Here is a 21,054-nt window from a genome sequence, read left to right on the forward strand (position 1 = left end):
AGGAGGAGGAGCTAGAGGCACCCGGCCACCCTCGACTGCCTCCCACCTCTACCAACTCACACTCAGAACCTGCGCCCTAATGGATGGGTGCAGCCACGGACCACAACCCAACCTGTGTTCCTGAGAGGGCCCCGCTGAGCCCAGAGACAGTGGCACCTTCTTCCTGTGGGCAGGAGCCTCGGCCTGGCCTGGGCCTTGTTCCCTGCTCACACCCTAGTAACTGCTTGGCCCTGGGCATGCCCTACAGCCTCTCTAACACTCACCGTGGGAACTACCTCAAAAGAGTGTGGACACTGTTCACTGATAGGAACCAGGGAAAACCCTGAGCACTGTTGCCTGACACATAATTACCAGTCCGTGGGGGTGAACTATCATAATGAAGTTCATCTCCATGAGACTTACTTTTTTCATCTGTAAAGTGGGTAGTCATTGTGAAGACTCCTAAGTTTATTGTAAGGAAGCCAACATGAAAGGCATAAGAATGTATGTGAAAACACAGCACAAGGCCATATGGATGCCTTTTACCACTGTCACTGATAAGTATTAACACAGAACGTAAAACGGCATCAGAGACAAGCAGTTCACTGCCTCGCTGTCTTATTTCCCCAACTCTGCTCTGTCTCCATATGAAAAGTCCCTCTGCTTATCTCATTTTTATCTTCTCAGCAGAAAAAAAATAAAAGGCTAACAACAAAACTGAAAAAAAAAAAACAAAGGGGCAACTATTGTGCTGCAGTGGTTAAAAATGCCACTTGGAATGCCTGCATCCCCTGTGGGAGTGCCTGGTTCTGTTTCTCATTCAGAACACCTGCTACTGCACATCCTGGGAGGCAGCAGGTGATGCTATAAGTACTTGAGTCCCTGCCAGCTATGTGGGAGACCCAGATGGAGCTCCAGGCTCCTGCACTTTGGCCTGGTTCAGTCTTGGTTGTTGTGGGCATTTGGGGAGTAAACCAGTGGCTGGAAGCGCGTGCTCTCTCTCTCTCTCTCTCCCTCTCCCTCTCCCTCTCCCTCTCCCTCTCTCTCTCTTGTTTTCTTTTTCAAATACATCTATTAATTTAGGACAAACAAACACATATCCTAAACTCAAAAATAAATGAAAGCAACCTCCCCCTCCCTACCCATGGGAGCATTTCTTGTTCCCCAGCAATGGTTGTTTCCCTCAACAATTGCAGGACTGGAGAGAGCTTTCTGGTGTGAGGGCATCTTCTACTCTTAGACGTCCCTCCTTCCCTCCTCCCAGGTCCATGGAACAAGGTCACGCAGTAGGACCCACATAGGTAGAGTAAGCTCCAGCTCTCAGCTGCAAGTAGTTTGCTCATGGGGGAAGCTGCTCTATTAGAGCACCCTCTATGGACAGAAGCGGGAAGTGCAATGCAGGGTAAGGGCGGTCCTGCAGCCCTTGGGCCTCAGCGAGGTGAGTAGATAGAGAGCAGCAATGTCTCCCATGATTTCTTTCACAAATCTGCGCAGGCAGAGGGCCGAGGATTTGCATTCAACTGACTGTTATTGACCCGGAGGACTTGGCCAGCTGCTGGTCTAACCCCTCTGAGTCTCACCAATGGATGACATGATGTTCTTCAGGTTGAAGGTTGCTGAGATCCTACAACAAGAGACATGTCTTGCTGTGGGCCAGGGTTGCCAGCAGCCTCTCCTGTTGGGCAGCAAAAGGCCAAGCTAGTTTTTGCATGCAAAGATTTTTACCACCATGTGTCTTGCCTTTGTCTTGCTTTCAGTGGGTTCTCCCCGAAGCCCTGTGAATAAGACCACCTTGACCCTGATCAGCGTCACCAGCTGTGTGATCGGCCTCGTGTGCTCCTCTCACGTCAGCTGCCCTCTCGTTGTCAAAATCACCCTGCATGTCCCCGAGCACCTGATCGCCGATGGTGAGCCTGTTCTTCCCCCAAAGAGGAGAGCGCTCAGGTTGGGCAGAGGGTAAAACAATCAAGAGTCACTGTTACCTACTGCTATGGGCAATGGGGAGCTAAACCCAAATCAGTGAGGGTTAGGACACGAGATTGTCCACAGATGAATGAAGACAGCAGGTTACAAAATCACCCCCACAAGTCACCTGCTCTGCTCTGTGCCTGCCCCCACTTTTGTATGTTTTCAAATAAGCCCTGGTCCTTTAAGAAGAGCAAAGCTTACTGGCTGTGTGTAGGTAGATGGCAAGATTCTGCCAGCCTTTGAGAAGGGAAAAGCCAAGTGGAATAGTAGAGATGCTTAAGAATTAGCCGTGCTAATTTGTATGCTGGGTGAGAAGTTCCTAATTTCGGTAACTCTCTGTAAGACCAGAACTTGGAGGCAATAATTTGCTTCCATCCAGGGGGACCCCAACATAATGAGGGAGTAATACAGGTTTTGAGAGACTCTGAAACATTCAAGCCCAGAGCCCCTAATTGACTTGTTAATGCCTCTGCTCTCTGTTGCTGGTTGCTGTAGGGCTGAAAACAGGTGGCGACCGTTCGCAGCGTTAGAAGGCCTGCTAGTTCATGGCACGTGAAGGCGGACGGCAGGTCCATGTTCCCTGGATGACTGCCAGTGTCCATGGCTGGAGCTGATGGAGTTGCTCTGTCCTTGTATCCCCTTAGGGATACACTGGATTGATGGGATGGGGCAAGGCGCCGGGGACGATAGGGCTGGAGGGCCTAGTGTCCCCAGTTTCACGGCATCCACGTGAGGGCCGAGCCTCCATCTGCTGGTGCCTTGCTCTGGGGTTAGTGATGGGCCAGGACTGGTGGGAGAAATAATCCGGGATTGGGACTAACCCCTGGGTTGTGTGTGCACACAGGGGCATGCCTCCTCTCTCTCGCCCTGCAGGAAGCCGCTTCATCTTGCTGGAGGGGAGCCAGTTGGATGCCAGTGACTGGTTGAACCCTGCCCAAGTGGTTCTCTTCTCTCAGCAGAACTCCAGCGGGCCCTGGGCCATGGACCTCTGTGCCCGGCGGCTCCTGGATCCCTGTGAACACCAATGTGACCCCGAAACTGGTAGGCGGGAGCACCGGGCAGCGGGTAACTGTCAGAGAGATCATGCTGCTTTCAATCACTCTCCCAAAACCCAGACCCTCCCTCCCGACTCCGAGATCCCACTGACGGCCTGAGCCCAGACAGAGCAGGCTGCCTGCGTGTGGTCGGGCCACTGAGCGTATTGTCTGAAAATGTGTGGTCACTTCTGGCAAAAGCCTTAGGAGGATCCTAACTGTAGCCTCAGAGCAGGCAGCTCAGTGTAGGAGGGCTCTGTTGCCCGTGTGTCATCCAGGCAGGGGACAATTAGCTACTGCAACAGGATTTACAGTCACAAAATTAATGAATGCTTATTGCAGAAAGATTCAGAAAATGTAGCAAAGCTAATAGAAGGAAATGATAGTCGATATTTCTGTCCCCTGGAGAAGTCAGCTTTAAGGTTTCCATGCCTCCCCCTGTGTCTTTTCTAAGTGTGTACTGGCTTCCTAGAAGCAGGCTAAGTCTAGTGGAGTTTCCCTGCTTTCTTCTAACCGTCCATTGTGGGCATTTTCAGAGTCGCTAAATAATGCTCAGTAACAACATTAATGGCCATTTGGCATCCCATTGCATGTCTATATCATCGCTCACTTAAACAGTCTCCCATATATGATATTTAGGATGCCTTCAAATTTTAACATATAAATACTATTAAAATAGACATCTTTACACGTGGGAAGTTGTTTTCTTCAGCTAAGTCTTAGAGCAATATTGCTGGGTCTCAGAGAATAGGTATCTCTGAAGTTGTGAGGCTGTCAAGTGGGGCTGGTAAGAGGGCAGGTGCACACACGGCATGGATTAGAACTCTTTCCTTGTTGCTTGAGCGCCAACAAATCCAGGACAGATCTTTCATTGCGTGAGGCTTTGCACTTCCATTGTAGAAGGGGTTCATCTACAGTGGTCTTTACCAATCCCTGCTTCCACCAGCGTTGTGGCTTAGCAGCTACAGCCTACAACCTACAATGCCAGCATCCTATACGGGCACTGGTTCGTGGCCCAGCTGCTCCACTTTTGGTCCAGCCTGGGACAGCCCCAGGAGATGGTCCAAGTGCTTGGACCCCTGATATCCATGTGGGAGATTCAGATGAAGCTCCTGGCTCCTGGCTTCGGCCTGGCCCCGCACCAGCTGTTGCAGCCACCTGGGGAGTGAAACAGCACATGAAAGATCTCTCTCTCTCTCTCTCTCTCTCTCTCTCTCTCTCTGTCTCTCCCCCTCTCACTCTCTGTAATTTTTCAAATAAATAAATATATCTTTAAAATAAATCAATCTTTTAAATAAATAAAACTTAAAACAACAAATTCCTGTTTCCAACAGACTGAGTTCAGAGAGTGACCCCTCCCGTCAGGTAGTATGATGTCTTAGAACGAAGGACAGGGATAAAACTCCCGAGGGAAATGTTGCAAGAGTCAGGATCCAACTCTCCAAATGCTTTGCCAGTACCCACAAGCCTGCATGCACACACTGACAGATGTGTCCCCTTAGCTGGGGGCATCTTCCTAGAGGTTGAGTCTAAGATATGTAGCCCTTACTTCTTTTGTAATCCATTACTACGTCTCTTTGGGAGGGGAATAGGTAAAAAGCAAGCAGCACCTTCAATTCTTCTTCCTAGGTTTTAGTATTTTACGTGGGCCCATCCCAGAGAGCCTAGGGCCCCACATGGACGAGAAAGGACAGCCTTTTAGACATCTGATGCCTAAGAGTATGCTTGCTTGCAGTTCCTCCCACGCCGACAAGCAAACACCAAATCAAACAGATGGGCTGTGCCCCGTGCCCCAAAGCCAGCGTGCTCAGGAGAAATGAAAGAGCTCAGCTCAGAGGCGGGGCCTCTCCCTGAGACTGCACTTGTCTCTGGTACCCCAGTTCCCCAGCTGGTGTGGATCAGGAGGACTGGGAACAATCTCCGTTGTTCAGTTCACTTCTGAGTGCTAGCAGCGTGTTCTCCAGCGCGTCTTGGATGCTTCTGCTTGAGCTGTAAAGGACAGAGAGTGCCTTTCGCGGTACATGGAACGAAGGGCCTGGCGGTTCACATGTGTAGGGGTCTTTGAGATAAACCGCCTCCTCACCTGAGATCAGCATTGGAATTCCACAAGAAGTCACATGACTTACCCTGAGTCTCACAGCTCCCGAGGGCTCTGAGAGTGTGTGTTTAATCTGTCATGGAATCAGAACAGAGGTGGCATTATAAAGACTTGCTCAATTTCCACAGACATGTCAGATCCAACATATTTGTCACTCAAAGCTACTTAAGCAACAGTCATCGCCGAGCCCTACTGTTCCGTGTGCCAGGAAGCTGCTTGTCCTAACAAGGCCTCCATCCACTTTGTGTCCCTTCCAGATGTCTCTTTTCTAGTCCTTGCTGAAATGACTTTGAGAAGCCCCACCCCTGCAAATAGCTTCCCTAGATCTGAGTGAATTTCCAATTGGAAAGCCATGGAGAAAGACTAAAAATAAGAACCCAGACCCCGCCCCCCTCAAACAGAGCTATGGTGCCCCATCTTCACTTGGGGGAGCAGCTGAGAATCGAGAGCGCAAGACCCTTACTTTCATTAATGCTGGAGCTGGAGAGCCCCACTCCCCGACCCTGCTTCTTTTCTCACAGGGGATGATGTGGTCATCCCACGCGCTCATCAGTAAGGGACTTTATCGCCTCCCACACTCCACCCTAGAGCCTCTCTCCAAAGAGCCGAGTGTGGGAATTGGCTTCAAGTCAAGACAACGTTATTTTTGCAATCCTCCAGCTAGCTTACTTGGAAATGTCATCGTGTTGGGACATGTGCTTTCCCAGCCATTCTGAGGCGTCTGCCCATATGGGTGTGTAGAACTGTGCAAGCGCACTTGTGTATTTCCTCATGCGCACACACACGCATCTATAAACACACAAGCACACACACGCACACACACACAGATGCTCACTCAGTGCAAAGGAGGGGACTGGAGCTCTCAGCATCCTTCCTCGGAGCATCTCAAAGACAAGCGTGTGTTTCCACATCACCAGCACAGTGCTCCAGAGTACCAGGTACAGAGTAATGGACTCCTCAAGATGCCCACATCCTGTTCCCCAGACTCTGTGACTGTGTGAGGTTCCACAGCAAAGGAGAGTGAAAGTTGCATGTGGGGTAGATTGCCTAACAACTGGCTTTTAAATAGAAAGATGATCTTGGATTATCCCCATGGAATCAAAAGGGTCCTGGAACATGGAAGAGCAAGGAAAAGACCAGGTCAGAGTAGAGTGATGGGAGAGGGACTCAGCTAGGCTTTGAAGTTGGAGGATGGGGGCCGGCACCGCGGCTCAATAGGATAATCCTCCACCTGCGGCGCCGACACCCCAGAGACTAGTTCTGGTTGGGGCACCGGATTCTGTCCTGGTTGCCCCTCTTCCAGGCCAGCTCTCTGCTTTGGCCCGGGAGGGCAGTGGAGGATGGCCCAGCTCCTTGGGCCCTGCACCCACATGGGAGACCAGGAGGAAGCACCTGGCTTCTGGCTTCGGATCAACGTGGTGTACCGGCCGCAGTGCACCAGCTGCAGAGGCCATTAGGGGGTGAACCAACAGTAAAAGGAAGACCTTTCTCTCTGTCTCTCCCACTGTCCACTCTGCCTGTCAAAAAAAGAAGTTGGAGGATGGGGACACAAAGCAAGGAATGTAGATGGCCTCCATAAGATGGCGGAGTTCGGGGAACATTTTCCCCAGAGCCCCCAGAAGGGAGCACAGCCACACAGACGCAGGGTGTCAGCCAGCACACCGACACCCATGGCACACTCTGTCCTGCAGAACAGCGTTTCATACCCTCTTATGTTTGTGGCAATATTGAAAACTCAAACACCAGGGGAGGGAAGACAAAGAGAGGAAACCAAGTACCGTGGTGCTGTCTTCACGTCCTCCCAGCCGATCTGAAGACCTTCTATGTGTCAGAGATCGAGGAAGAACTGGAGCCGCAGGACCCTTGCTGACCTGATTCCCCCCGCTAGCTTCTCACTGCATTCACATGCTAGCAACACACTGGCTGGGAGAGTGGAAAGAGCCTCAAGCTCTTAGCCCAATGCCTGCCACACAGTGAGCGCTGGCAAGCATTCTTATCATTAGCAAGGCTCTGCAGGCTTTCTGGTTGGGATGGGAGTGCACCTGAGAAATGGGAGGCACAAGCCCCCAGATTTTTCTCTGGTTTCTCATCGTCCACTGAGCACCAGGACCCTCTCCCAGCAGTTCCCAGCTGATAAGATCTGTTCCTTGTTTGGTTGTTTAGCAGTTCAGGCTGCAGGTTAGTTAGGTTGCACCTGCTGATAACTTCAGAAAACGTACCATCTTCTACCTCCACATTGCCTGCCCAGAGGGAAAACCAGTGGGAACAGTAACACCAGTAAGAAAAGGACAGGTGATGCTTACGGGGCACTTACTAGGTGGCAGCAAACACCACAGTTTACAGGTTACATAGGTGAAGCTTCGCCATGATGCTCTTCACCCCATTTTAGAGATGTGGACCCCTTGGCCCAAGTCACTTGTCTGGTCCTGGCCTAGCTGGATTCCACACACAGGCTGCTGACTCCAGACCTCCTGTTTGTTACGTAACCCTGCACGTAGCATTCACTCTTCAGGGAGGGGGCCAGGGTGGAAGGCTAAGAATCCTGCTTTCAAGTAGTTGCAGCAGAACCCAGCCCCCAGAAAACCCTTTACCGGCTGTGGTGAGGAGCTCTCCCAGACACCCCACTTTTGGAGCCCTGGGCAAGGTGGGCTACGTGTAGAGCAATCAGGTTGTATGACACAGTGCCCCACTGAGTCCAGCCAGAGGCTGGCTTTTCCTGAATTCTCTAAGGGGTTTTGTCGTGCGTTTGTCAGATTGTGTTTGCTTCCCTCTCTGATGGAAATACAGATTACTGGTTTCCGCGCTTTTTCTCTCTGCTCCATTCCTGGTCTTTGTTCTGGCCACCCGGGCAGCTGAGAAGGCTTTGCACACCTGCTTAATTTCACAGGCCCCATCCATCCTGGCCACAGACCCTCATTGCCCTTTTCAAGATATGTAGCTTTTATGGGTCTGCAAGGAGCCCATGATTCTGAGCTAAATCAAGTTTTAATCTCCATCCAAGATGTTCACTGAAATGTCTTCTGTCCAGGTCTTTCCGTAGACCAGACCCAACCACAAGGAAATGTTTAAACCTGCCAAGGGGCATTAGACCTGACTTCCAGACCGAGTCCAGCTCTCTTCCGTTTCCCTTGCTCTAAGCCATTGCCTCCCTCCCCCTCCCCCTCCCCTCTCCCCTCCCTCCCCCTCCCCATTTCCCCTCCCCTCTCCTTCCCCCTCCTCCTCCCCCTCCCCTTCCCCTCCCCTCCCTCTTCCCCTCTCCCTCCCCCTCTCTCTTCCTCTCCTTCTCCCTCTCCCTCTCACCTTCCCTGGGTTTTAGAACCCAATTTGCAGCAGGCGCCGCAGCTCACTAGGCTAATCCTCCACCTACAGCACCGGCACACCAGGTTCTAGTCCCAGTCGGGGCGCCAGATTCTGTCCTGGTTGCTCCTCTTCCAGGCCAGCTCTCTGCTATGGCCCAGGAGTGCAGTGGAGGATGGCCCAAGTGCTTGGGCCCTGCACCCCATGGGAGACCAGGAGAAGCACCTGGCTCCTGGCTTCAGATCAGTGCGGTGCGCCGACCGCGGCGGCCATTGGAGGGCGAACCAACAGCAAAGGAAGACCTTTCTCGCTGTCTCTCTCTCTCTCTGTCCACTCTGCCTGTCAAAAAAAAAAAAAAAAAACCAATTTGCAGAGTACCTCAGTCTTCATTTCATTCCTGCCACTGAAATTGCCCAGTCTTTCCATACTCATCTTTGTGGCACCATGAAAGCATTTTTCGAGATGTACTGTTGGCACATAGCCCTGTCTCCCCTGCCGGAGGTGTGTGCAAGTGCTTGCCCCAGGCCTGCCTCCTGCCTGACGTCACCATAGTGGAGACACCAGACAATTAGATACTACCCAAATCCAGACGCCTTGCAAAGGTCTCCTGTTTGAGACCAAGAACATTCAATTCCATTTAATAAAAGCCAGCCACTACCTGATGCTCAGAGACGACCCAGGCCTTTTGGTCTTGACCTGAATTTACTTGGTGAAGAGCTCCTGGCATACCACCATGCCTGAGGAGTGCTGGCTTCAAGGCTGTCTGAGATTTGTGCCTCACCTTCCTCTGTAGCACGGGAAATGGCCCAAGACATGGGCTGTCATACAGGGCTGCTCCAGGCCTGTGTCCTCAGGGCTCCTGGCACAATTCCCCTGTAGCCTGCCTCAGACCCAGCAGCGACCTCTCTCCGTGGGGTTCTCCTCTCTGGCAGTGCGGCTGCCTGCATGCCTCCTGCGTGGGACTCTGTCTCCATGGCCGTGGCAATGACACATCCCCATGCGATTCCTATGTGTACCACCACCAAGTCGGCGCCTCATGTGTTCCCTGCCATCTGTCACAGCAGATGCAGAAACTGTAACACTTCTAGCTTAGGAGGGCATCCAACACCCTTGTGGGGTCTTTAAAATTCACAGCTACCAGTCGGAGCCTGCGCTTGCACAAAACCTCTCTTAAAGTCAAGATTTAGCAGTTGGTTGCCATAGCAACTTGCCTCATCCTATCCGAACTCTTTTTCAGTGTAGATGGTCAAACTGGCTTGGTAGGTTCGGGTATTGAGGATCCTTTGAGAGGCAAATTTGGGATGTACTCAGACTGTAGCCTAGTATGTTTGGAAATCTCTGTTTCCATGACTCTGGGCTGCGTTTGCCATTATAGGGAGGAAAGCTGTATCTGTTGTCAGCAGTGCGTAATGAATGGTGGGGGCCTCATAAGGAGATAATGACTGTGAAGGCAATTTGAGAAGGTAAATGCGCTATACAAATCGTCGGTATTGCCATCATTAGGAAAATCAGGCTCTGCTTGAACCCAGAGTTGTTACTGCATTGATTTTTACATGTTGTGTGGTAACTAGAGATGAAATGTGGAAGAGGACCCCCTTTCTTCTTAGCCCTTATTTAGGCAAGGCAACCAGGTGAGACTGTTCTAAGAGTCGGAGTAATGGGCTTGGCACCCTCCTGAGAATACTTCCTGTTTTGTTTTTTAATGGCAAACCCGAACCCCTGCAGTCCTCAAGGACAGCCAGGAGAGTGTGTTTCCCTAGGGAAAAAACAGTGCTGAGCACTTGACCCATCATTGGCTTGGGTGTCTGAGTGTAGGGGGTGCTGGTGTTATCTGTAAGTTTAAGGCAATCCCTTTAATTAATGGATTGATTTCTCATTACACAGCATTTATGAAAGGTCTACTCATTTAGGGGAAAACTAAGCTTTCTCTGCCCTGTGCAGTCTGTGGTCCGGGGTCCACGCGGCACTTGGTCTTGGTCAGGGTCAAAGGGTGCTCCTGGTAATTGCTGTCTGATGCTCTCCATGACACCTGGCTTCTTTGGTGCTGCGTCTATCAGGGAAACAGTGTACCCTGGCGAGCGTGGTCCTCCACCACCTAATTCCAAGCTCTGCTTCCCGAGGGTTGATTCATAGCTCCTTGACCATTCCTGGTTATGACGGCAATGCTGAAGCCAGTAAATCTGAGCCTATTGTGAACAAATAGATTCTACAGTAGCCTAGGTGGAAGGCAGCATTTGCCTCACAGGAGACAAAGTACTGACACAATACTTTCTGTGGATTGTTCACAAACTAAGAAATTACTTCTTTCCATTCCACTCCTCAGCACATTGAGTTTAGTGAGGTGGGAGACCAAATTGAGTGTGAGCTGGAAGTGTGTGATCCTGATACAGGTGGGTTGGCGGTCAGTCTGGGAATGGATGGTTGAGCTATGATCCATTCAAAACCTTCCTTGCTGGGACCCTGCCAGTCACTTCCCCCCAACAGTGAATCTGTTGCGTTTCATTTACACTGGATTGCGTCTTCAGAAACAGAAATGTAACTCAAAGCTATTGTGCTATCGATATCCTTTCTAAGTGTCTCCTCCTTGGGAAATAAAGAAACCGTGTGTTCATTTTCCCCTTAGGGCATGGCACCTTGGTTATTTACAAATTTCAGGAAGTCACACTCTTATTTCACCAGTTCTAAATTAAATAACCAACCATTAAAGACTAAAAAAAAAAATGCAGCTGCTCTCAGAAGTTCAGTGATACATAGCATTGCAGACGAAAATATTAGTATAAGGAAGTGGTGACAACGTTCTTCAGTATCTGTACAAAATAGAGCAATGGTTCTTAATCTTCTGGGGATCTTGGATTTTCTTGTAAATCAAATGAACACTATGAAATTCTGCCCGAGAAAATTGTGTATATACTTAACACACTTTTGCATGCAATTCCAGAGGGTTCTTGGACCTCCCGCTGTACCAAAGGAGGAACAATTGATAATGAGACGTAGTAATATCTTTAAAAAATTAGAGTTTTAGATGCTCTTTCTGTTTACCAGCTCCAAGATAATTAGCCATTTTCACTTAGAAGTCAAAATCCAGAGTTCCTATAAAACTACACTATGTATAAGTAGCCTCCTCTGTCCATAGTGATTGTTCTGTGGGCCTAGTGGCATGGCATGGTTAGAAAAAAAAAATCTGTCATTAGGTAGACTAGGCTCAAATATTAACTCTGCTGCTTAGTAGCTGTCAACAAGTTTCCAGCGTACTTCCCTGTAGAGATTCGGGGCAATATTTGATGAAATAACTCACATTTGCAGTCTTTAAGCATGTATTGATCACTTATTATGTGTCCTGTGGTACACCAGCATTGAGGAAATAGATGACAAGTCCCTTCCTTCAGCGAGCTGTTGGTCTTTGTGCTTACAGACTGTAGAACGGGTGCTCCATAAATGCTAGATTCTTCCACTTGGGGAGATAGATGATTGTGTCCTGGGAACTGGAGACATTGTCAGGTGTGTGTGTTCATGTGGGTGGTGGAGAGGGGAATGGATGACACCGTGGGAGGCACTGTTGCATTTGTGCAGCTGTCTCAGCCGCACTGTTTAGTCTGACCATTTCATGTTCAGCTTCTTGACCACAGACGTGTTCGTCGATTCATTCGTGTCTCTCTCTCTTCCTCCTTGCCCTGCTTCCAAGGGGAGTGCCTCTGCTATGAAGGTTACATGAAGGACCCAGTGCACAAGCACCTCTGCATTCGGAACGAATGGGGGACAAACCAGGGGTAAGTGAGGGGATGGCGCCTTAGCCAGTTCCCACGCCATCACTCCTGTGCACAGACCTGACGAGGAGCAACTGTGAGTAGCATAGACCTAACGGGTAGTTAAATTCTGAACAGCAGACGGGTAAAAATGCCACTGTGCATCTCCTTATTTCTACCATCCCAATGACGTCCGTACCCTCCTGCTCTCCATTTCTGAGTCTAGAGCTGATGCCTCTGACTGGCAGCCCTGCAGCCTCCAGCTGGGATCTGAAAATCAAGCTGTCCCTCTCTTCCTTTCCACCTGCTGCCAGCTGTGCGGATTCTACGGGCAGAACTCGGCTGATGATTTTGTTGGAGACACGCGAAGTCACACAGCCTCCAGTGTAGCTCTCCCAGAGCTTGATGAGCTTGGCGAAGCTGACATGAGTAGAAACTTGTTTTCCCCAGGACTGTCAGCAGGGGTGAAATGCAAAGCTTCAGGAAATTCTCTGTGTTGAGTGAGAGTATTTTCACCTGATCCCCAATTACCACATTTCTGGGACAATTTCCTTCTCCTCCCCCCAACACCAAGTACACATGACTGAGACAAACCAGTTGCCTTATCTATTGCACTTCTAGTTATATGTCTTTGAATCTTTTTTTGTGATAAAATGTATCGCTTTGGCATGTTTAATTGTCCAATTCAGTGACATATCCACATTGTCCTGCAACCATCACCACCATCCAACTTGCATTGCTTTTTTTTTTTTTTTTAAGATTTATTTAATTCAAAAACACAGTTATGGAGAGGCAGAGATAGAGAAAGTGAGAGAGGTCTTCACTCCCCTGGTTCATTCCCCAGATGGCTGAAATGGCCAGAGTTGGGTGGATCCAAAACCAGGAGCCAGGAGCTTCTTCCAGGTCTCCCATGTGGGTGCAGGGGCCCAAGGACTTGGGCCATCTTCTACTGCTTTCCCAGGTCATAGCAGAGAGCTGGGTCAGAAGTGGAGCAACCAGGACTCAAACAGGCACCCATATGAGATGCTGGCACTTTACCCGCTAAGCCACAGTGCCGCCCCGATTGTATTGCTTTTGTAAAGCAATTTTCTACTTTGTTCCAGATGCTGAGTTTGTTTTCTGCATTGGTTGGGTCGTGGAGGAGGGTAGAAAGACAAAGTTCTCAATATATGTTAACCAATAATAGCAATCAGTGGAACAGGGGAAAACTGGAAAGAAATCAAGGTGAAAGCCATGTTAGAGTGATTGCTTGGACTGATTAAGTAGGATTTGTGGCCTGACAAGATGGGGGGAAAGAAACCAGCACCCTCTTAGACATTGCCACGGAGTTCTCATTCCTCGAGGTCGATGGCTGGCCCCATCTATTTGATTCTGATGAGCCCAAACCTAGACTCTCACACAATAAATATGGTGACAAATGGGTGAGAGTTTGGAGAAGAGCAATAAAAATGATTGAGAAGTCCCAGAGAGTGATTTATGATAAAGGGGTAGAAGAACTCACCTCTGAGAACGTGGCCAGCTGATGACTAGTCAAGGCATGATAGATGCCCACAGATGTTAGAAGAGGGCAAATGTTCTGGAATGGGTTGAAGTTGAGGGATAAGGACAAGAGAGAATGAAGTTAGGGAAAGGAAATTTGAGTCACAGGTCAGGAAAGTTGGGGAAGTCAAAATACTGTGACATTTTTCTGTGAGTGGCATGAAGGATTGTTCCGTTTCAATTGAATTTGAGGTCATATCAAAGAAGCAGTGCACACAATTTAGCGGGAGGTCTATGTGGAAGGGTGAACACCTACCAGGCACCTTTTACGTAAAGGTTGGAGGGAAGGGCAGAGGACATGGCTCCTGGATGTCAAGAAGCATATCAATGAAGACAGCCATTTGCTATGTAAATTCTGCTTGTCCCTCTACTCTCTTAACTCCTGAAATGTTTGCCTGGTTGCCGGGAAGCCAGAATTTAACTAACGTGATGTGCTATAGTCTCAGCTGACCATGATTCTCACGGAGTAAAATATTGTAGCGGGTGATGGATAGCCACCTTTTCATCTCAGCCTGAAAATTTGCTGCTGAGGGAAACAACTACAAAATATCATTTCACGTTGGCCCTGAATGATCCAGGCCAGCTCTCGGCAGTGATTGGATTTGGTGGTTAATCGCTCAAGCCTCCACATCACTTGCCTTGTAGACTGATCATGCTAGGATGGTCTGGCTCCACTTGGTAATTGGAGGAGCTTTGCTATTCCCTCTGGCTATGTGAACAGAGTCTTAGGATGTAGACAAGAGCCTCAAGCGGAAAGGTGGAGCCCCAGCATTGGTGTCATTTAAAACAAGACAGGCTGAAGCACTGAGCTATGGGCTGACAAGAACATTAGCCCTGGGAAATAGACAAGGAGACCTAATCTGTCATTTCCATCTCTAATTTCCATTATTCTCTGATCATCACTGTCTATGAGGTCTCATTTTGGACACTAATAAAATAATGGAGTAACTGTTAGGAGGGGGAAAGAAGTGACTATCTTGAGGATAATGGAACCAGGATTGATAAGCAGCGTGAGTTTACATGTATATAAAAAAGGCAGCAGACAAATGACTGCATTTCTCCTCCTAAAATGACAAGATAAGTGAAAAGCAGGAGACGCCATACATCTTGATTTAAACCAGGGATCCAATGCCATGTTTCTTCAAATGAGTCTCACAAAATTAATTGAAATTGGTTTGAATGTGAAAACTGTCACTCGAATTGAAAACTGCCTGACAGATCGCCAACTAATGATAAGTATTGGGGTTATTATGGAAAAATCAATGATACGCTTGATTTTCCTGAATATTTTATATAATGTTGCAGACGGTAGAGGTGAGCAGCCCATGTGTGGGTATGAGTGTTTCACACTTAGCATTCTTGTACCGCCTGCACTAAAATAACCAAGCATTCTTTTGAAGTAGGACAACCAGATCCTAGAGTAGGAATAGTTAGAATTCCTCTGAACAATTGAAGTTAATGTACCAGGAGAAAGGTAGTGATAAACATTTGTATGTTTCACATAAGGGAGAAAATTGATCAAGAGCACTAATACAAATACTACGTAGGAATGACTCTGTGAGGCAGTGAACTTTATTCCGCCTCTGTGAGGCTCCCCAGCTTACCTGGGCTGGGATCTGTGTGTGTGTTTACAGTGAGGATGGTGTGTGTGTGTGTGTGTGCATATGCAGTATCTGTATGATTCTCTGGTGTGTGTGTGTGTGTGTGTCTATGAGTGAGCCCGTTTGTTTAAAAGAATATTGTCATCACTATGCTCCATCACTTATTCTCCCACTCATCCATGTTTTCAGCAAAGATTTACCCATTACCTATTGTCCAGGGTATGCGAGGATGCTATTTATAAGAAATCAGAAGAAGATGTAGCCTCTACTGTGGAATAGTCTACACAGATAGGTGATAATACAGCAAATAATTACAAGAATTCTATGACCTAGTAAAAGTGTGAGCAAAGTTCTATGAGATTGCAGTTTGAGGTTGACTGATATGAGGTTGGAGGATCTAGACCAGGCTTCATGAAGCTGGATTTTCTTGTAAATTTTTATTTGTGTATTTTCAGTTTGCTTAAAAGGCAGAGATACAGAGACAGACAGAGGGAGATTTTTGATCTTCTGATGCATTCCTCAAATGCCCACAACAGCTAGGTCTGGGTCACACCAAAGCCAGGATCCTGGAACTCAGTCCAGGTCTCCCAAGTGAACGGCAGGGACTCAAGTACTGAGCCATCATCTGCTGGCTCCCAGAGTTTGCATTAGCAGGAAGCTGGATAGGAGGGAGAGGGCATAGAACTCAAGCCAGGCACTCCCCTATGGGATGTGGCATCCCAAATGCTTCTTTTAACGGCTGCACCAAATGCCAACCCAGAAGTTGAGTCTTGAGCTGCTCTGTCTGACACCTGACAAAAGTTAATTCTAAGAAAAGGGAAGAGTATGTACAAAGGCATGGAGATATTAGAAACATGGGTTTTCCCAGGAATGATAAATAAATAGCTCAGTGTAAGCTTAAGAATGTCATTTACAATGGCAGGGAGAAGGCTGACAAGTGAGCTCATCTCACCAGATCTCCAAGAGCTCTCTTTTTAAGGCTTTGGACATTGACCCTTCCACAAACGAGCAAGCTCCTCCAATTTGTTGTTAGCAGGAGAGAGAAGTTCAAAAATGGCAGGGTATCCCCTCTACTACTCATTGATTTGGGGGACCCTTCGTAATTAATAATCTAACTGCTTCTAATGCAGAAAGACAAAAGTAACCCGAAACGTCATGGGACTATCTAGACTTTTTATTTATCTGGAATCTTCAAGTAAAACATATTCCAAAACTATCCTGTAGATGGAAGTCTGCAAGACCAAACAGCGAGGACTCATAGAGAATTGGAGAGTGCAAGTTATGAGAATCAAAGGGATTGCAGTCATTTTCTGGCCACTCTAGTTTGGCCAAAAATGCCCAGTGAGGAGCGCGGGAGGCAGAGACATTCATGTATTGATCTGGGAGGTGAAGCCGCTCTGTACAGCTCACCCCAGTGACAGGGTCCAGGTAAAATAATCAAACTCACTACACAGGAAGGTCCTACTCACTAAAACTAAAAATAGCTTTGCAAAGATTTAGACAAAGTCATGGATGACGGCTTTCTAATGGGTTATTAAAAGAACACAGGATGTTGGAGGCTACATCGCCAGTCTTTGAGGTTGGCAACAAAATCAATCATTTCCTGCCACTGCAGCGTCTATGACCCCGCCTGCCAGACGGGAGCCCCGGGGTGAAAGGGTCCTATCACCGAGGAGTGGTTTACTGTGTCTTCTGTCTACTGTGCATGAATTCCCCGAATAACTCTGTAGCCTCCCAGCCCTGTGGCTGCATAGACACAGCCAGAGACTATTACAGTCTATGTTTGATGTTTATCTGCTAGGACCGTGAGGACAAATTGAAAATTTTCAAAGATGAGAAATGAAAACAATAAATGAGTGTGGAGGAGGCAAGAGATTGATTTACATGAAACTATTAGAGGAGAAAAAGCAAATTTATTTCACTACTTTGGAGATTATTAAGAAAGGCTATAATGATGTTTTTGTGTTAAATTAAAAGTGTACCCAAGGGCCCCTAGATACATTTTTCAGAATACCACAATTAGATTAAATGCATGCATTGGAAGATTCCTGGTAAATAATAGTCCGATTTCCTATTGTGGCATCTCAGATATAGAGGGCAACACCAAGGAGATTCTGCACCAGAGAAATATAAAATATCACTACATTTCTCTGCTGACGGATGGCGGCGGAGGGAAAATTCATGAGAGGAGAAGAAACCCACAGTTGAAAATGAATGAACAGGTGTCTCTCCAAAGATTTAAAAGCTGTGGTCAGGACTGGCCTTGTTCATGAGAATCTTTCCTCTTTACACTGCCTGCTCACACGACCTCCCCAGCTGGGTCCACACACATGTGTACACGCACACACAGGTCAGTGCTGCCCTAATATGTATATCCTTCTCTTCCAACGCCTTACGTGTTTGCTATTCCTCTGCTTCTATTTCTACAACTTTTCTCTGCCTCTCACCCTCCCAGAAGTGAATGCTCAGAGAATAAATCAACAAAAGGAGCAAATGTCCCAAACCTGTAATCCAGTTTCCTCCACATACTGAGAGTGAGGACTGCGTTCACCATGGTTACCCTGAGCCCCCCTGTCTTGCTCAAACCATGTCCTTGACAGGGGGTAATTCAATTATGCTTCCCTGAATGATGTCATCCTTAGTGTTCCCCCAGAGGCAACTCATCTGAGTTCTAGACATTGAACTGAGACCAACCTGCACTGACTATTCAAAAAGATCCCAAACCTCTCCTGGCCACCTAGAACCGATTGAGAACTTCCTGCCGGCTTTGGGACAACTGAGTGCAAAAGCTGCCGCATTTCAGAGCAGAGACTGGCGTGCCGAGTGTAGCCCCAGGGCCATGCCCCGGTCGCAGGCTGCAGCTGTCCTTCTTTGGCCGCTCCATACCTCTTCATATGTGGCCCAGATGGAGTCAGACAATCCTGTACGACATGTGATATTTCCCAATGTCCCCTTGTTTATTTCTAGATCACCATCTGACTCCCCGCCCCTACCTCCGCCCCCGTGCTGCTGTCTCCGGCCCAGCCGCCCCATTCACCTTCACCTTCCTCCAACCTCAGACAAGACTGCAGGCCAGGGCTGCTCCTTTATCTCTGCGCACCCTCCTTGCCTGCCCTCCAGCCCAGACGTCAGAGTCTGTGCCCAGCTGTGTCACTGCCAAGCCTTCTACAAATGAGATTATCTTCCCATTAGTTCTCTTTTAATCCTCTGTCCCTCTCCATCCCACTCTCTTCATTGTCATCATTGTCACTGCCCCTAACAAGGGTTTCCTGTGTATTTGTTTGGTCATTTATTTCCCATTCCTTTTTTCTTCCTCCCTTCACCTGCCCTTTTTTACTTCCATTTTCTGTTTGACAGGAATCAATGGAAGAGTGGAGACTGCCCTTTCTCCTACCCATTTCGTTGTCAAAACAGAGGAAGTGTGTTCTTGGAGTTAGTGCTGGAGTTCCCAGTTCCTTCTCTCTGCAGAGACTGATTCCAGCAGAGATACTGTCCCTTAGAAGAAGAGACTCCCACCTTGGGTGAGCAGGCAGATTGAAGGTGGTCTCCTCCCACAAGATCTCCTAGGATCCCCTTAACAGGGTCATGTCCCACCTGATCCTATGGATTTCTCTTTTTTCTTTTAATTTTTTTTTTTATTTATTTGAAAGACAGAGTTACAGAGGTAGAACCAGAGAGAGAGAGAGAGAGAGAGGTCTTCCATCCGCTGGTTCACTCCCCAAGTGACCGCAATGGCCAAAGCTGAGCTGATCTGACTCCAGGAGCCAGGAGCTTCTTCCAGGTCTCGCATGAGTGAGCAGGGGCCCAAGGACTTGGCCCATCTTCCACTGCTTTCCCAGGCCATAGCGGAGAGCTGGATCAGAGGTGGAGCAGCCAGGACTTGAACTGGTGCCCGTATAGGATACCAACACTGCAGGCCGGGGCTTTAACCCGCTGCTTCACAGCGCTGGCCCTGATCCTATGGATTTCCTCGAGTGAAAACTATGTTTAACTCGCCCCCATCTTCACACAAGCTGTGTGGTCGTTCAGCTGCGTATGGTGACACACTTTGCCCTTGACAGAGAGTCGTCAGGCTCCGAGAGCAAGGGAGGGCTGGAACCTCACCTGTGCTTGCATGGCAAGCCGGCTCTGAGACCAAGGGCACATTTGTCTAGACAGACACCTTCTTGTCATTGTCGCAAAGGCCCCTGATGAGCTAATGTTGATCCCGAGGTCATTACTGGCCATGCTCTTTGCTCTACTCTCAGAGGGGACTATAACATCCGTGGTAACTCAGAATGACACAGGAGCAAAATACACCCTAGTGAGTGGCTCCCACGTGCTAGTCCATGGAACAGCTTCTTAAATATCACCAAAGAAGCTTGTTTAAAATTACTGGGTTGCTATTTCTACCCTCAGAGATTTTAATTTCATAGACCTAGCAGAAGTTCCAGAATCTGTGCATTGGTTCACTCTTCAAGATGATTGTAAAGTCCAGGCAGACTTAGAGGCAGTTGTTAATAGAGATGTGGCATCGCCACACCCCTAGCAGGGTGTCCTCTTGCCAGTATGTTATCCCCTGCCCATGAAAACAAGAAGCAGACCGAAGACTAGTGGCCGGGAGATTCTTGCATTTTACTGATTGGGAAATGGAGAACCGGAGAGGGGGAGTAACATGCCCGAAGTCACAGAGCTAGGGGTCAGGCTTTATAGCGACAGGTGTGTGTCACAGATGCATCAGTGACATAGACAGAGGTTTAAAGGAAGTGCCTGAGATACTCTGAAAGCCAGTCCCCGTTGGGCGATGGAAGTCAGCGTTCTGTGGTCATCACACGCAGCTGGACCCCACACCCCAGGACTGAGGGTTCACATCGCCATCCCTTCCTGCCTGCCCACCCTCCAGGGAGGGGTGATGCTCCACCACACTGTCCCACACTGTCCTCTCTGGCTGTTCCCGCTGCCATACCAAGAGACTTATTTTAAACAGTGCTGAAGGCGAGAACACTCATATTTCCTCCAACATGACCACCAGGGTGAAAAAAAAAATCAACCTCAATTTACCCTCCCATCTGCTCAAGAATGGAAGATAAATTGTTTCAATTTTACAGAAATGAATGTTTTATGTCTTGCCTATGCTTTCCAGACAGTGGCCTGCGTTTATATATTCTTTGGAATGCACGCATGTTTTCTGCCAGAAGTGTTCCCTGGACCTTGTGCCTCCTTGGGCTCCACTCGCAGAATACTGTGTGCAGAGTATGGACATTTTTCCCAGTGTCGAAGATTTTGACTATTTATCCTTTTTTTCCCTTAAAAATAAATAGAAAAAGAAATCCACTCATTATGCCATGCTTAGAGAAAACTACCATTACCATTTTGCTGTATTTCCTCCCAATTTCTTTTTCTATGCACCAAGAGTTTTCTTCTGCCTTCAATTCTGCATATGCTTTTGTTCTCTCTCATAATTAAACAATGAGCAATATTACTTTTATAATCAGGAAATAGGAAAAAGGTAAAAAGGATTAAAAGTGTTACGGTGCTACATTAATTTTGTCAAAACATTTCCCACGGAGAAGCTCTACTTTCTTCCCTTTATTTCCTGACAGAACTACAGATACAGAGACAGCAAGCACCAATCTGCCAACCACTCCCCAGAAGCCTGCGTCCGAATTCAGTCCAGGACCCCATGCAGGCGTCGGAGACTTCTCACTTGAGCCATCACCTACTGCCTCCCAGGATACACAGTAGCAGGAAGCTAGAATCAGGAGCCAGAGTGGGGAATCAAACCCAGGTGCACCAAAATGGGCTGTGGGTGTCCT

General features: G+C 48.2%; 1 protein-coding gene across 2 annotated transcripts in view; it reads left to right on the plus strand.

Moving 5' to 3' along the window:
• The window catches only part of ASTN1 (astrotactin 1), a 339,338-nt gene that overhangs the window by 156,729 nt on the left and 161,555 nt on the right, over nucleotides 1-21,054 (plus strand). The window contains exons 6-8 of one of the 2 annotated variants that reach the window (XM_062192978.1): nucleotides 1,737-1,886; nucleotides 2,821-3,012; nucleotides 12,059-12,143. In XM_062192978.1, coding sequence (XP_062048962.1) covers nucleotides 1,737-1,886; nucleotides 2,821-3,012; nucleotides 12,059-12,143 — 427 coding nt within the window. The remainder of the gene's footprint in view (nucleotides 1-1,736; nucleotides 1,887-2,820; nucleotides 3,013-12,058; nucleotides 12,144-21,054) is intronic. The other variant, XM_062192977.1, reaches the window with a different exon arrangement.

Source organism: Lepus europaeus, chromosome 5, assembly GCF_033115175.1.
Source record: "Lepus europaeus isolate LE1 chromosome 5, mLepTim1.pri, whole genome shotgun sequence".
Taxonomy (NCBI): domain Eukaryota; kingdom Metazoa; phylum Chordata; class Mammalia; order Lagomorpha; family Leporidae; genus Lepus; species Lepus europaeus.